The 17,846-nt window shown below is 29.7% G+C and overlaps 1 protein-coding gene across 1 annotated transcript in view; it reads left to right on the forward strand.

Moving 5' to 3' along the window:
* LOC106678399 (solute carrier family 7 member 14) overlaps positions 1–17,846 on the forward strand; it is a gene marked incomplete at its 5' end in the record, with an annotated part of 170,552 nt that overhangs the window by 65,311 nt on the left and 87,395 nt on the right. Inside the window, 1 exon segment of the mRNA XM_014416879.3 lies at positions 8,251–8,481. Within this exon segment, the coding sequence (XP_014272365.1) occupies positions 8,251–8,481 (231 nt within the window).

The following is a 17,846-nucleotide window of genomic DNA, read 5'->3' on the forward strand; positions in this document are numbered from 1 at the left end:
ATTTACATTATATGGCAATAAGTCTAAAACATTGGGCGGCCAACCGAAAAATCTACTGTTTTAGGACTACGGTCCTTGTCGAGTTGTAAATTTTTCTTTATCATTAATTCAAAGATTTTTACTTGAAAATTCATTACCAGAATTTTATTTACATCCACTTCTAGCTAAAACGTAATTCTAAGCAATTTTTACAAGACTAGATTTAATTTATTTATTTGGTTGAATCCAGGAGAGGCTAAATATTAAAAACAAAATCAATAGTAATTATAGGGAATCCCTTGAATCCTTTAAATTATATAGCCCAAATTACACAACAGATTAAAGAGATTAATAATTCTAATTAAACTTCTGATGTATAATTGATATGGTTGTGAACTAAGCTCTAAATCATGGCTAATTAAGCAGGAATTATTCATTAGGGTTCGATTTTTTTAAACGCATGTATTTTAATGGATTTACATGAGTATGAATTATTAATCTTATACCACTTTTTTGTCAGATTTATTTAATAATTAATAAATTTTACCTCTTCAGCTCCTTACGGTGTTGGTAATTTGTTTAAATTAAGATGGTGCGGTGTCTGCATCACCCAATTTTTATTTCTCGTCCTAAATACGTCCCCAAGCTGTGTGTAAATTGGTGGGGTCATATGAAGATAACACTATTTTTGAAAAATAAATTTCAAGACCAGAGAGGGTATTATAAATTAGTAAATTATTATTCCAATAATTTGGAACACAAAAATTGGTAATTTTCTGTTAATATAAAAATACGATTTTTTACGCATAAGGAAATATAAATTTTGTTTATACCAAGAATAAAACAGTTTATAATAAGATAATGAAGCCTTAAAGCTGTTGATAAAGATCGGGTTGCCTCGACTTCTATCCGATTGGGATGTCTTTATTTTTCCTTTCTTTATTCATAAAAATCTTTAATACTTTTTGTTTATCCATTATTTATTTTTTATAACAATGCAAACTGTTTATTTTTTATTGATACCTCAGGGATTTTTTGTAAATAATCGTCATTTAAGTCGTGTAAACAATTTTAACATTTAATTTTTTTTTGCCTTTTCTAGGCTATATTATGTATAAAAAAAATTTATTACTAGAATATTTCCATTTAAATATTAATGTTATTACATGATATGTAGCAAGTTTAATGTATAAAACAATTTTTTTAATTATAGTGACACAGAATGTTTTAAAAACATTTATTATTTAGCAAATTTTTTTCAAAAATTGTTGAAAATTTTCAATTGATGATTTCAGGAATCAATTCTGACTAAAATGGACAAAGAATAGTACAAAACGCCATCCAATGAATAAATAAAAGATAGATAAAGATCTAAGAGTGTTTTGATTTCGCAGTTTCTATATAGAAGAATATATGCTGAATTAGAAAATAGTGTTTACAATTATTTTAAATTTGAAAAATGTTTTCAAGATCTCACTTGATTCTAACAATAGAACGTCCAAAGTTTCTTTTAAGGACCTTACATTATCTACTGAAAGTTTTTAAAGTAAAAAAAAAAAACCCTATTTGGTAGGTGATTCTCGATATTCCAAATTGTATGCGTAATTTAAGGTTAAAAATATAATATCTTTAATTAATCTGATTTCGCTCTCTCCAAGTTCCCTATTATTCTAATTTTTAGAATTATTTCTAAAACTATTTTAAAAAGACAAAAATGATTTGATCTCCTTCACCCCTAGAACAATGTTTCGTTGTGATTTTGGTACTATGTTATTATACTATTATGGGGTTTGAATCATCAATTTATTATTATACATAGTTGTTATATACTTTTTTGAGCTTAAATCCTTAAGTAAATTCGCATTTTTTCTGTGATGGAAACATGTTCGGTATAGCTGAGATCGGAAAAGTAAACAAACGCTGAATCTGTTAATATTAATATTGATAGGTCTATAATTAGAAACGTAGGGTACAAATGCCATAAACGGAGACAGTTTGTAGCCGTGGAAATTGAGGCGTGTACCTTAACAACCTCGTGATTGCAGTGTACAAGTAAGAATACAGCCTTTGAAAGTTGACTTCTATTCGATTGGGATGTCTTTAATTTTCCTTTCTTTATTCATTAAATTCTTTAATATTTTTTCTTTATCCATTATTTATTTTTGATAGCAATGAGAACTGTTTATTTTTTGTTGATACCTCAGGGAAAATATTTTTGTAAATATTTGTCATTTAAGTCCTGTAAACAATTTCAACATTTACATTTTTTTTTTTTTTGTCATTTCTGGCTATATTATAAAAAAAAGGATTAATAGAATATTGCCATTTAAATATTAATGTCATAACATGATAGATAGCAAGTTTAATGTTTAAAACATTTTTTTAAAATTGTAGTGACACAGAATGTTTAAAAAACATTTATTATTTAGCAAATTTTTTTTCAAAAAATGATGAAAATTTTCAATTGATTTTAGGGATTAATTCAGACTAAAATGGACAAAGAATAGTACAAAACGCCATCCAATTAATAAATTAAAGATAGATAAAGATTTAACAGTGTTTTGATTTCGCAGTTGCTATATAGAAGATTATATGCTCATTAGAAAATAGTGTTTACAATTATTTTAAATTTGAAAAATGTTTTCAAGATCCCACTCGATTCAAACAATAAAACGTCCAAAGTTTATTTCTAAGGATCCTACATCATCTACTGAAAGTTTTTAAAGTAAAAAAAATAAAATAAATAAAACCCTAGTTGGTAGATGATTCTCGATATTCGAAATTGTATGCGTAATTTAAGTTTAAAAATAAAATATCTTTAATCTGATTTCGTTCTCTCCAAGTTCGCGATTACTCTAATTTTTAGGATTATTACTAAAACTATTTTAAAAAGACAAAAATGATTTTATGATTAGATCTGCTTCACCCCTAGAACAATCTTTCGTTGTGATTTTTATACTCTGTTATTATACTATTATGGGGTTTGAATCATCAATTTATTATTATACATAGTTGTTTTATATTATTTTGAGCTTGAATACTTAAGTAAATTCGCTATTTTCTGTGATGGGAACATGTTCGGTATTGCCAAGATCGGAAAAGTAAACAAACGCTCAATCTGTTTAATATTAATATTGATAGGTCTATAATTAGAAACGTAGGGTACAAATGCCATAGACGGAGGCAGTTATTAGCCGTAGAAGTTGAGGCGTATACCTTAACAACCTCCTAACTGCAGTTTGCTAGTAAGAATATAGCCTTTGAAAGTTGACTTTTATTTTGGGATGGCACCACGAAATGAAAACATGCTCCCACTCCACTCTTCTTAGAATAGGTTAGTTATAAGTAGATAACATCCCCCTCCCTCCCTCCCTAACGATGTGAGAAATAACAAGAACGGAGATTAAATTGAATTAAAAAATTGCTATAAACAATACAGACACGATATAGTACGATACTGTATAGACATAGTAATTAGCAACACGACAAGACGCAGTATTATATACACATCTATTTTGCCTGCTGATCATTAAATCAATATAGTGTCGTTGAAGAAATTTAGATGTAAGACAAACTGAACCCTCAAAACATAAATTTGGGTTATGAGCTTGTGGATTTTTTCTGTGTTATAACATTATAGTGGGTAATCATTATTTTACAGGATCATTTAGATTTCGACGGGTTACTACAGTTTAAGTTACTAACTGTATACGATAGTTATTAATAAACTTGGCTTTTTGACGGGAATATTTCGACATTGTGTTTTCGATATATTTAACTTGAACACTATTAAAATTGACAATACCAACTAATGAATATCTAAAAAATAAACCTTCAGATCCAGTGATAAAATCTTAATAATATTTCATCTACTGTCTAGTGTTATTTATTAAATTTATAGGTTGGCGAAGGGAACTCAAAACGACTCTGATCCTTCCACGCACGGTGCCTCGTAATTTAACATAGTAAAATATTTAATCCTTTGGCTATTTAATGGTTTGATCGAATTTCGGCTATAGGCAATATTCCATATTTAATCCTCCGGTTTGGTTATCATAGGATTATTTTGGTTACCTCCCAATATACAATATATTACCTTCCGATGAACACCGCAAAAATCTAAAACTGTAAGTTCTCTGATAATTTCTTCTTTGACATTCACTTTTTAGGTTAAAGGTAGGTTATATCTTTTAGTTCAAAAGAAGCATAAAATAAAATTATAGTAAAGAATTCAAACACCAAATGACCAGTGTTATACTTTATTTAATTGCTAGCACTTTTTTTACGATCAAATACCAAATCACCAAAAACCATGCTGGTGAAATTAATTAATAGGATATAAATTAAGTAATAGGATACATTAATTAATTAATAGGATGGTTTCATATATCATCAGTAAATCGGTTTTATTCTTATTTTGAACTGAAAATTATTGGTATGACCTCGGATCTAACGGGCGATTGTAAGAGAAGTTGACATTGATGAATTTCATAACTAAATACTTAAACACACTCAATGAAGTTTTTGATAGATAAATCATTAGCTCTAACTCTTCACCCAACATGAAATAATAAATAGTCATGTAGACGAAATCAGTTACCATGATTCCACCCACACGTCTTTTGATGGTTTGATGCCGGGTGAAAAAGTATAAGCTATTAAAATAAAACAAAGGCTATAGAATTTGTTTAAATATTTGCTTTTCAATTTTTAAACCTAATATTTTATTATTATTTTAAATCTTAACCTAAGGTTTTATTATTATTGTTATCATTCCTTCCTCACCATCCAAGCCCACTAGTTTCTAACCTCGCCTCCTCTTCCATTCCTGAAAACCCTCCTATGCGCCTGAAAAGAAGATAGCCACGAAACATTATATTGTAAAAACGTTATTAGAGTGCTACCAATGGGTAGTTTCTCTACACACCAGTATCACTCCATTAAAAACAAATTTACTGAATGTATTATTAAATGCAGTTGTAAATTTCAATGAAGATATAAACAAAAAAATTATTATTTTTAATTAAAAATTATTATACTTAACTGACCAGTCAGATTAGTCATGGGCGAATTATTGTTGAAAGGATTACGTTTTAGATATTGGCAGTATTCTTTAGAAAGTATTGAAACAGCTGTAACTGAACATTAAATACATTTCTATTGTATTTTTCGATCTGGCGTTTCAAAGATTCATGTTTACCTATCGAATGATACATAATATATTGTCATAAACTCATATTTTATGCTCAATATTAACTCTTTTTTAATGTGTTCGTAAATGCTCGTCAGGTTTGACAGGTCACCTTAATTTATCTTAATCTTTGAGTGATGAATTGTTGGCTTTACAGATCGCTTCAATCTATCACCTCCTACTGATCATTAATCAAGTATCGATATGCACCTGTTATATAAGTCCTTTATTAGAAACTTTATTTTTTAGATTAAGTCCCCTCTCCAGCTCAACGCCTTTTAATTTATATTTTATCGAAGTAATCTTTTAAATGAAAATTTCGCATACAAGTAAAATAACTTCCAAAGTAACAGTTAAGATCCTGGAAGTAAAATATAAAAATGATATTTGTAGAAATAAACGAAAAAGGGCAAAATTTTTATATTATATTTGGCAGGATATTCCATAGAAGTTTTAAACATGAATAAATATTTTCCTTCTTATCTTCCTTAGTTACCTATCGAATTCTTTCGTAGTCTGTATTAATTAATTTCCATTACTATTCAAAATTAAAGATGGTTAATAATTTGAAATAAACCAAAGTAAAGATACTTAAGAAGATTTTGATTACAAAATGGACATTTAAGTTCTGCCAGAAAATTTCAGTAAGAATTAGATCGATCATATATTAAACATTTAATTACACATTGCCATGCTGAGTTAAATCAACATAGAGCTGTTTCGAAAAAAATCTGAAAAATCGATCAACAGTCGATTTTATCGAAAAAGTCGCGGTAATTTCCCAGACATATACCTTAGATATGTAATTTCAGCAACTTATTTCAGCTTTAGATCTTAATGCGTGTATTTCCGTAGAAAACTGGAATTAAACATTTTTCACGACCTCAGTACTCCCCCTTGTAAATAATATTTACAATAATTGTAATATATTTCATATTTAGGTGAGTGAGAATAATAATTGTTGAACCGTATACACTGATATTGAGATGCTTCTTTCGATGTTCAATGGAGGGTGATCTGCAGGGCAATGATTGCTTCTGGTGTTGGCATTGAACTTCAGGGAACGTTAAGCTTTATTTTCGGGAATAAGGTCACTACATTCTGACAGTACCTTAAAGGCAAAATGGATTCACGTTGTTTTCAGCTACGGGCCGTTGAAACAAACCATGATTCTGCCAGTAACTGCTATTTGATTAAATAAATATTCCAATTAAAAGAACGGTCCAGAGGAATATTTTTTTTTAGTAAAATGTCATAAAAAATGCATATTATTCGCCATTCTTTTTTAATCATGTAGTCAATATAAAACTAAAAAATATAATTTATTATTTATTAAATAAATCAAAAATTGTATCCTATTTAGTTTCAACACTTTTTATTTCAACAGTCCAACGTTTCGGCCATTTCAGCCATCCTCAAGGACATCTTCAATTATAAATTCTTCCTCACATTAAAATTTGTTTTGCAGGCTATTCTGCCCAGGTCATTAATTATAAGTTTAAAACCTATTTTTTTTAAAATATAAAATCATAAATATCTAAATCATCTTATTTTAAAATTATCCACCAAATCACTACCACATACACAAACCAGTTGAGTTTTTTTTTTACACAAAATGGTTTGTGTATATGGTAGTGATTTGGTGGATAATTTTAAAATAAGAAGATTTAGATATTTATGATTTTAAATTTTTTAAAAATAGGTTTTTAACTTATAATTAATGACCTGGGCAGAATAGCCTCCAAAACAAATTTTAATGTGAGGAAGAATGTATAATTGAAGATGTCCTTGAGGATGGCTGAAATGGCCGAAACGTTGGAATGTTGAAATAAAAAGTGTTGAGACTAAAAAGGATACAATTTTTGATTTATTTAATAAATAATTACCTGTCTCAAGAAATTGAAATAATATAATTTATTATTTTTTTGATTTAATAAAATATCTGCAATAATTTAAGACAAGAATTCAAAACATAATCCATAAACTTCTTTTTTTAGAAATGTTGATCAGTTAGGGTGTGTATACTAGTATGGAGTATAATATTGATATTATATATTATATTATTAGTAGATCACTAGAATTTCAAATTTCATAATAGAATTAGAATAAATTTCATAATAAAATCAGTTCTGTAGCTTCTATATATTTTTATTTTTCTCCGCCTTTTATACAATCTCTTTTTTTATGTTTCATTTTTATATATTTCAATAAAATAAAGATATTCAGCTCAGTATATTATAGTTCATATTAATATTATGTAAAGTTTTAAATAGTTAAACAAATTCATACATTCTCTTATTGCCTTGTAATTAGTCCTGTTTCATTAGACTATGAAAAAAATGGATTAAATAGTTTTTAATTCGAAATTTTTCTGGATTAATGTGAAAAGGATTGAGTGGTACTAAAATCATTTAAGCGTTGTATATAAGCCAATTGACATTTTTTAAAAAAATTAAAACATCTTTATGTTCGCTATAACTCAAGAAAAATATTATATAGGAGTTAATTGAAAAATTTGTGACGCGAGGGAACGCTCGAGACGAAACGTAAGTGGTTGGGGATGGAACGTTCGTTGTACAGGGAAATGTTCAGAACTTCATCTTCTGTGTAATGAGTTATGATTCAAAATTGTATCTGAACGCCACATCGAAATAGAAAAGCGCATAGTCGAACAGATAATGCCAGAAATGTAATGACAACGAGTTTTGAACATTTGAATTATTATAAAAAGTAAACATTTTGCACGCTTTAAATGAAGAAAACATTCATTATTTCATTCTCTCTGTTACGAATTTTAATTGTATCTGGACTCTATACGAAGGTACAGCAAGATGGAATGTACTACATGATGGTACAGCATTTGACGCAGTATCAGCATGACATATTTAAATATAATTTCTTTTTTTGTTCAGATCTAGGTTGGAATTTACTAGGGACATCATTTGAACCTTTCCTTGGTTAAAGATGTATATCAAACTCTTGTTTTACATAAGATTATTAATTAGTTTAGATAAGATAATAATTAGTTTTATAATTCTTTTCCTCTATTTTAAAGCATGCAATATTGTGGTCTTTCACAGGAGCCTGCTATGCTGAGTTCGGTGTGAGGGTACCGAAGACGACGGGTTCCGCCTACATGTACTCCTACGTGACGGTAGGCGAGGGTGTAGCCTTCATCATCGGCTGGAACATGGTCTTGGAGTACCTCATCGGTACTGCAGCCTGTGCCAGTGCTCTTTCCGCATGCTTCAACACCATAGCTGGCGGCGCTATTTCGGAAGCCTTGAAGAAGCATATCGGAACCATCGTAGGTGAGTGAATGGTATGCTTAATATAAAAAGAAATAATAATTGTGGACTGTCTTCTTCTATAACTCTTACTTTCTGTAACTCCGTTTAATTGATAATAAACCTTGGTATAATAATAATAAATACTTGGTTAAGCATCACACTTCATATTAACACTTTTAAAGTAAACTTGCTCGTTTTTGGTTGAGGACCTTGGCCCTTCTGAGGTCTATTGTAAAAATCTTTGTCTCATTCTTAGGAGTAAGTTGGTGCAGGGCCGGAATAGAACAATATTTTTTCGTGTTTATCAAATTTGTAAATGTATTACTTTTGAAGTGAATTCATTATAATTTGTATATTACCCTTATTTGCATATATACCCTGTACGCTAGAAATTACAAGACATGGAGACAATAAATTTGTGGATGAGATGAGTTAATAACGGCGAAATAAAATCCTTTAGGGCTGAATCTTATTCTTACTTAATTTTACTTCTCCGACATTTCTCCTCATAAAAATAATTAATTATTGGTTGATCAAGTGACATGAGTAATTTGACCATCATGACAGGAGAAAAAAAGATGATTTTTGTGCGAATTTCTCAACCATTTTAGTAGCTTATGTTTGATGAATCATTGCTTGATTTTTTTGTTATAGATCTTAGCTTTGTAAATGATTTTATTATTTTTTCATCGAGAATTTAAGTCCTGATTGATGAATAGTTTTTAATTATTCTAAATACACGTTTAACGGATTTCAACAGCAGGAAACGCACTAATTCCCAGTTTTCACAACGTTGCTTGATATAACTAATTGCAATTTCTTTCAAATAATGGAGTATTGGTTATTAATGTATGTTTTGAAAACTTATCTTTAGGACGGGATTAATTTTATAATTAAATATTGTTCAATAATATTTAGATATTGCAAAATAATTTAAACATTTAAAGCTTCTCTGCTAATTCTGGTCTAATTATTTTTTTAAATGAATTTAATTACTTTCCATACGTAAATTAATATATCAAATTTACCGTCAAAATCGAATAATTGTATTCTAGTATGCTAAATTAGGCTCCATAAATTTTTGAATTAAGTGTATATGACCCAAGTTAACGAAAAACTTTAAATAAATACATAATTTTCCAAGAAATGTTGAGTTTCTGCACAAATAATTTTTATTATTTGGAGGACGGTTAGAGGGGTTTATTCTATGAAAGAAAAGTTAAGTGCTTTGATGAGAGAACTTCCGGCAAATTAATCAAAACCATTAGAGCCGTTTTTACACACATGTTAGTCGGCTTTCGCGAAAACTCTATTGCGTACAGTGTGTTCTATTTAATACAAAGGAATTAGACACCAAAACCCTTCCTTAAAAAAAGGAGAAACAAAAAAAAGATGAACCCATCATATGAAATAAATTCAAAAGATAATTTAGGAAGAAAAAAAAAATTGTTGGACCTTAAGACTGGATATATTCCTTGAAATCTACTGTTCACTAGAATTTCCATACATTGGTGGTCATGAGTTTAAAAAAAATCCAATGAAAATAAATATCTCTACTCTATCTAAAGAGCATTGAGTTCTTGAGTTCAAGAATAAATTAGTTATTTCAATACCCTTGCATGTCGTTATTCTGTCATTTTCTTTCTTTTTTTACTATTATCTTTCCGACAAATCATAAGTTAATATAAATGTAGATAGTAATTAATTAAATAAAATTCCACATATTTTTACAATGTGTTATTTAGATGTATTTTACCAAGTGTTATTATTATACTGATCCAAATTAAAAATATTCAGTTAATAAAGACGTCCTTATATGCCAAGACTCGTTTAATATTCGCTGAGATGCGAACTATTAGTTTGGGAAAATATATTGAGTATTCGCGATGGAAGGAACTTGGGCTGATGTTTGCTAGCCAGACATAATGATTATATAGCGTTCTCTTTCTCACTGATAGAAAAGAGAATAAAGACCTAAAATATATCTTCTTTAGTAATTACACCTAAGTTCCAGTCCATTTTCTCTCCATTACTAAGGACTGTTTGACAGGAGACAATATTGGAACTGGGTCTGACCCATCGATTACCTGCAAAGAAGGAAGTCCAACTATCTGCAATAATTCATTCCCAATGGCTTCCTAGATAAAAAAGAAGTTAACCTAATTTTACTTAATTTTGAGTCATAGTTGATGAAAATTGGAGTTTGTTTATATATTTTTACACCTTAATATATATAAAAAAAAATTAAATTATTGTTTTAAATGGTTCATTTAACAAAATCATATTCATTTATCCAACACAATCACTTACCATTTTTTAATTGATGAATGTATTGGTCAACTAAATTTAATGGTAATGAAGACATTTATATTAAATTAAGTTATCCCCGTAGCGTACAAACCTATCTAAGCTACAAACAAAAAAACTTTTTTTTTTTTTAATTTCAATATTCCAACACAATTTTAAGATAAAACTTCTTTTATCAAATCAAGGATATATATATATATTTGTGACGCAAGGGAACGCTCGAAATGAAACGGAAGTGGTGGGAGACAAAGCTGGATGTGTTTTGCATACAAATTAAAATATCTATAAATTTAAATCGTGGCTGCATAGTGTAAGTGATAAGCTATTAATCAAAATTTCACCTTGACGCTACGCAGAGATAAAGAAACGAAAATTAGAAAAGATAAAAAGAGAAATGAAATAATGACGAGTTTTTAAATATTTGAATTAAATTATCTTGTAAACTCAAATTCCGAGTCGCATATGGTAAATGAAGGAAATGTTCAATATTTGATCCTGTTTGTAATAAGGTGAATTTTAATTTTATTTTCCTTTACTCTCTTTATCTTGGAGGCATAGAACTTGGGAAGGATAGAGCCAGCAATAAAATGATAATTTTTTTAAATAATTTTAATTAAAATATCTTAAAAGCTAAAAATAAGAATTGTATACTATTAAGGGAAATTTTCGGTATTTGTCCTCTATGTAATGAGGCGTAATTCAAAACAGTATCTTTATTTAACATTTTAATGAAAATTTACATCGAATTCTTTAATTTTAAGAGAAGAATTAATTATATATATTGCAGAATAAATATCAAAACTGTTAATAGATTTTCTACAAGATAAATTACTTTTAAGAATGATGAACTCTCTATTCGAAAGGAATATAAGAGGTGACTGAACAACTGACGCAGTACTTGCAAGACATACTGAAAACATTCAATCAAATCTTTACATATATTATTTTAGCTAACACAAGGTAATCGTATCAATCTTTACTAATAATACGAATAGAAATGTTAACTAAAATTTTACAAGTTAATGGTATAGTTCTAAATACAGTACTTGGTTAGGAAATACTGTTACTAGAGTAGAGGTGGTGCAAGGAGATGATTTGGTCAGAATCATGCTCGACCGCCAGATTTTTACCTACTTAAAGAAACCCGGGTATTTGGAGTTAGTAGCACATTGCCTTAGCAATGAGCTACCCACTCCCAGGTAAAACTATATTTAATAATTATAATTAAACAAGAAAAGAATATAAAGATAAATTGTATTGTTGTGAAATAAATATTAATAATAAAGTTTTAATATAATTTTTAATAGTTTTCATTTCCAGAAGTTTTACTTCCATCGTCCAGGCCTATGACTGCCACAATTTTTTATATTTTATGAAACCCCTTTGAACTAAAGATAAAATACTGACACTCATTTACCCCATAAAATATCTTATAGGTTTAGTGATTTTAGCATTTAATGTATTTATTTTTTCGTTCTTACGGCTCCTTTGAGATTAAAATTCAAAAAGTAGCTAGTTTATTATTTGTCTTAATTTCCTAAATATTTATAGAATTTAGCACTATACCTAAGTCTGTTGGAGTGGTATAGCGGTAAAATTTATATTTTCTACATAGCCCTTTGAAGACGGTTTTGGTGGTTTACAGAGTGAGGGAGTCATAAATTTGTAATTGGATTGGGTTAAGGGTCTCTTTTTTCCTTCCTTTATTTTCTGTTTGCAAGCATGAAATAATAAATCCGTTTTCTAAACAAAAATGCGGTGGAAATACGACTTCATTGACAGAGCTATGTCACTCACAATTAATTTTCTGAAAGCTCTGTTTTTTTGTCCAAGTGAAATAAAAAAACTTCGGTGAAATAATGGAAACCATATGATCTATAACTCTTATTTCGCAGTTGTATACCACTCTCACAATCCGTGATAAGCATTAAGCTAATAAATCATTCCTGATCTCTTAGCCATTCAAGAAATTCTAGAGCTCTGTTTTCACAATTTGTTATTCACATCCCTTTGTGTTAAGGGATCTCAATTTGATAATCGCACGTAGATTATCATCATGTTAATCATGATTAATCCGCCCCACTAAGACAACGGCATGTAAAAGAAAGAAATCCTTCCCTGCCGGACCAGTCTCACTAGGACCCCCCTTTTATCATGACCTCCTTTATTTATTTATTCGTATAAAACATACATAAATATTACAAGGATAAAATATGTAATATGTATGTATATCTCTAAGATCCTCCCTCCCTTTTTTTTCGTACCCCCCTGACGAAATAAGTAATTGAATACATACATACAGGTAGGTATGTGTATATCTGGTACTTTTTTTTTTTTTTCATACCCTCCTGTAATAATTTTAGTGGGTATTTAATACGCACATATAGGAGGTATGCTATATGTATAGCTGGGTGTTAATGATACCTCGGATTGCCTTTTGGCATTATAAGGTTAGGTGAGGGGTCCAATGAAGGTTGTAACTTGGTTGACTTACGCTAGTGAATTATTGGAAAGGGGAGGGGCCGTTCCGCTGGTTGAATAGTGAAAATTTAGACCTCAGACTTGAAGAGTCTAAAGTCATCCCTCGGGACGTCGACTAGCAGGAGTGACTAAGTCGTACTTTGTAGTGAGCGACGGTCCTATATCACTTTTGAAATATTTGCTTAAAACGAGAATAACAAACTTTAAGATAGTTAAATAGAGCAATATTTCAAAACTACCTGAAATCGGAACGGCATATATTTAAAACGTAGATTATTAAAATAAAGATGGATCACAATTTATGCGGAATAACAGACTGGCCAGTACCCTAAATCTTTTGTTTTAAATGTTGTACATAAGAGGTCCCACTGAATATGCTAAGAATAGGGTACACGAGGCTCACTCAGTCCTATCTTATCACACGACAAACGGCCCCGAAACATCAGTATTATTGTAACAATATAGCAGTCATCTATATCTTTGGGGAAAGCCCATATTTCACGTTAAACTTCAATTATTTAGATTAAACTTGAATATATTTACAGTATTTCTATTTTGTAAATCACAAAATTTATGATCACCAATGTATACAACAAAAAATATTATAAGTTATAAGTAAATAAGAAATAGATAATCTTGATGACGGGCACATCATCAGGCATGGAAAAACTTTTTTTTTTCTATTTTAAAATCAACTGTTTTCATCAAAAATAGTCATAAATATGAAAAAAAAACCGGTGATTGTAAACATTAACAAAAAAATTAAGCAGATATTGAACATTATCTATTAACAGTATAGAAAGTAGAGAACAAATCATCGTTAAGTGATTAATAAATTATTCTTTAGTTTTTGTTAGTAACAATTTCAAACCTGGAATTGTATTGATGACGAACAAATTAAGGGAGCTACCCACATAATCCACAAGGGTTGTTAACCCTCTAAATGAGCTTTCCCATTTTCTTAACCAACGTAATCAGCAGACGCGAAGTGGGCCATTTCATTAATAATTACAACCCTTCTGTTTATTAGGCAATGTTGAAAGAACACCATCTAAATTTTATTCATGGCAATTGGCGTCTTGTATTTAAATGTTATATCTATGTATATATATTATTAGATTCTGTTTTATTATTTTCATTGTGTGTGAAATAATTTAAAATTGCAGTCTTTTTAGAGTTAGATCTTCTATTAATTCCTGAGAGTTCAATGACAATCGATTTTATGCATTATTATTATGTACGTGTCGTTAGCGAATCATTTATGTAAACACATTTTACATTTTTTTGGGGGAGGGAACCAACATAGAATCTTGGATTTTTTGACGTGACAACGTCTTATAAATTAGATTGCAGGGAGTCATGTAGGCAAAAGTGTACACACACCCGAGTTTTTTGGATTGAAAACAGTTTAAAAACTGATTTCCTAGGTTAATAAGGACCTCTATATGTTTTAATCGATTTTCAGGCAAACTGATTAGGGTAATTTTCAAATCACGGAAAATTTTAGGACCCAATTAAAAAAAAAATTAAATATGTTATTTTTTAAAGTTATCTATTGGCTAAAACCACTATTAAACAAAGTTTGAACGCAAAATATAATTAACTGGTATCGAATTAATTATTATACGATAATAATTAATTGATTCATCATGTCTATTCATGAAATATGAAAGAAATTTCTAATTTCAGCCAGCATGAAGTTAAGTGCAGCGGTTCGTAAAGTTTATTTTGGTGTGACAGCCCCTTGTCGAACGAAAAATATTGCGGCATGTATTTCGTAAATATTAACGTGGTTAAATATGTAGCTGAAATGCACAGTATACTTGCTATCTAATATTTTTTTGTTTTTCAATATTTTGAGAAAGTGGGATATGCTTAGAGCACCCAGTTTGGGAACCACATTCGTGAAAATCATATTATTCATACGGCGTTTTTTTGAAAATTTCTCGTTGTTTGAGAATTACCCATTAACTTTCATGTTGAATCAGGAAATCTACTTGCTCAGCTGAATACTCGTTCAGTTTGTTAGAACTCTGTATATGAAACGGAGCTCAAAGGTTCGATGCCGATACAACACACACATCTGTCTAGTCGTGCGTTACTAGACACCCCAAAACCCAAATCTTCGTGGTCAATATTGACGCAATCCTCCCACTTGCACTTGTCTACCAATTAAACATTTACCCGTCAATTCAGTGTTTATTAACGTGTTGAGAATCCATCTTTACGAAGCCCAACAATTTCAGAGGCTTATCTTATTCTCCCCAATGCTTTGTCCTCAATTATATTTACCGTTAATTCTCACTGGTTGCAGTTTCCTCAGTACGGCCTTGTGTAACCTTCTAAATCCTCTGATTAACTTATACTTTTTGGTCCGAATATTTTACGTCATGCTTAAAGTATTATTTTCGAAAACCTTAAGACGCTGTTCCTCTCTTAAAGTAAGAGGCCACGTCTCCATAAAGAACAGTTGGAAGGATAATAGTGTAATAGACGAGACAGAAGAATTGGTGATGGCAGCGCATGCGCGGGAGGTATCTGACAGAGAGGGAGAGAAAAATCATATGTTCTGTCGTCGGTTGTTTTTTTTTAATGAACGGACATTGATGTAAAGCTAGTGTATTTTTTGGTTTCTCTGTGAGCCTAGTTGTGTTTAAAAACTGTGGATTGAGAAGTGATCTTTCTCTCTCTCTGTCACGACCAGCTGAGTGCAAGTACGTACGCGTTATTGTTCACCTTTGGACATAGATAACAATTGTATGTATTTTAATTGAAGGTTAGATTATAAATTAGTAATAAGTACATAGATATAATTAGAATAAGTTAGAATAGGGCCTTTGTTAGTTAAGATTGTTCTTTTAATTTTACAATTAGGTTAAGTAAATCTGTATTTGAATAAACATTAAAAACACATGGTTCTTGTTGTGGATATGTGAGTTAAAAAAAATATTAATTAACCTTGCAATTTGAATACATTACAATAGTTTTGCAAATTCTAATTTTTATGTTTTTGGATAGAAGGCGCGAGCTAAGCAGTTTTGACTTTAAGATATATTATCTTATATTAAAATATAACAAGCATTTCCCGGCTTTAATCTCGCTTTTATTTCCTTATCCTTTTCGTTTTTCCTAGTTACTGTAGATCCTAAATACCCAAACCTGTTTACCTGTTCAATCGTATTTCTTCCTATATATGTTTTACTGAAATTGCTCCCGTTTCTGCTGCTAACTTCACACGTTGTTTTATCCGTATTATTTTAAGACCTAGTTCGTTACTTTATTAACGAAGTTGTATTTTTTTCTACAGTCCTTACCCAATAATACAAAATCATCAGCATACACAAGCACCGGTACTTTACCACCCAAAGTTAAACCCTTTTCCATATTCATCACAATTTAAATGAAATTCTCAAGTAATAGATTAAATAAGATAGGTGATAAAGAATATCCTTGTTTAAAACCCGACCGGACCTCGAATTTCTCAGAATAATGATTACCGATACATACCTCATTAAACGTTTCGATCATAAACTAACGTACAAGATTTCCCAACTTCTTCGGTATGCCCTGTTCAATCAGAATATTTTACAGCTCCTGGCGGTCAATAGAATCGTAAGCCTTTTTGAAATCTATATAAACCTCATGAACTTCCCAGTTCTGGGATGAAATAAGTACGTTAGAGATTTAGTTAATAAATTTAACTTAATCAATCAATAAAGCCCTATCGCTTAGTTATGAATTAAAAAGTATGAATCCTTAACGGAAATTATTATGGTTTTTAATATAGGTATCCTAAAAATAAAATTAAGCCGAAAATTTATATTTTCTATGAAATTTAAGTATCCTATATGAAGTTATGTAAAAATAAAATTGTCCAATCTATATTTATATTTTATTGTAGTAGCTAACAACTTAATGTGTTCTAAAAATAAAATATAAGTTTTTCTAATTTACGAGGGTCATTGAATCATGCATTCAATCTTGGTATAATTTCTAAATCATTGAACTTTGTATATTAGGCTTTCTTTTTAATTAAAAAAGGCTTACACCGTTCTCATGAGGAAAAGTGACTTCGAATTGTATTAATAAAGAAAGAGATCTGAATCGAACAACTTAACAAGCGTTATGGAAGTTAACGAACTATAACACTTCGCTTCATTCACTTTAATCATTGATAATCCAGCATTTGTACTGACCTTATTAGCGGTTATTTATTTTTTTTTTATATTAGCGATAATGTTAATTCATTACTTCGTTATTGTAACACCATAAAAGTTTGAATTTTTTTTTCTTACCTCTTAATTTATTTATTTTAAGACAATTACAAATATATACACTTAACCTAAAATTATATATACACATATATACATTTAATCTTGTCTTGCCCCATGGCTTTTTAAGATAAGATATAATGTCCACTGAAGGCGGGTTAACTGAGGTGGTTTGATAGCGGGGGGCTTACAAAGAATGGACCATTCCGGCTGGGTTATTCATTTATTTTTTTAAACTTTTTATATATGAAACAATACACTGAAACATCCTCCACTCCGAGGAGTAATGTCTTATAAGTCTATTTGTAATCAATCATATCATATAAA

This window comes from Halyomorpha halys, unplaced genomic scaffold (assembly GCF_000696795.3).
Source record: "Halyomorpha halys isolate HHAL.00 unplaced genomic scaffold, Hhal_1.1 Scaffold140.1, whole genome shotgun sequence".
Lineage (NCBI taxonomy): Eukaryota > Metazoa > Arthropoda > Insecta > Hemiptera > Pentatomidae > Halyomorpha > Halyomorpha halys.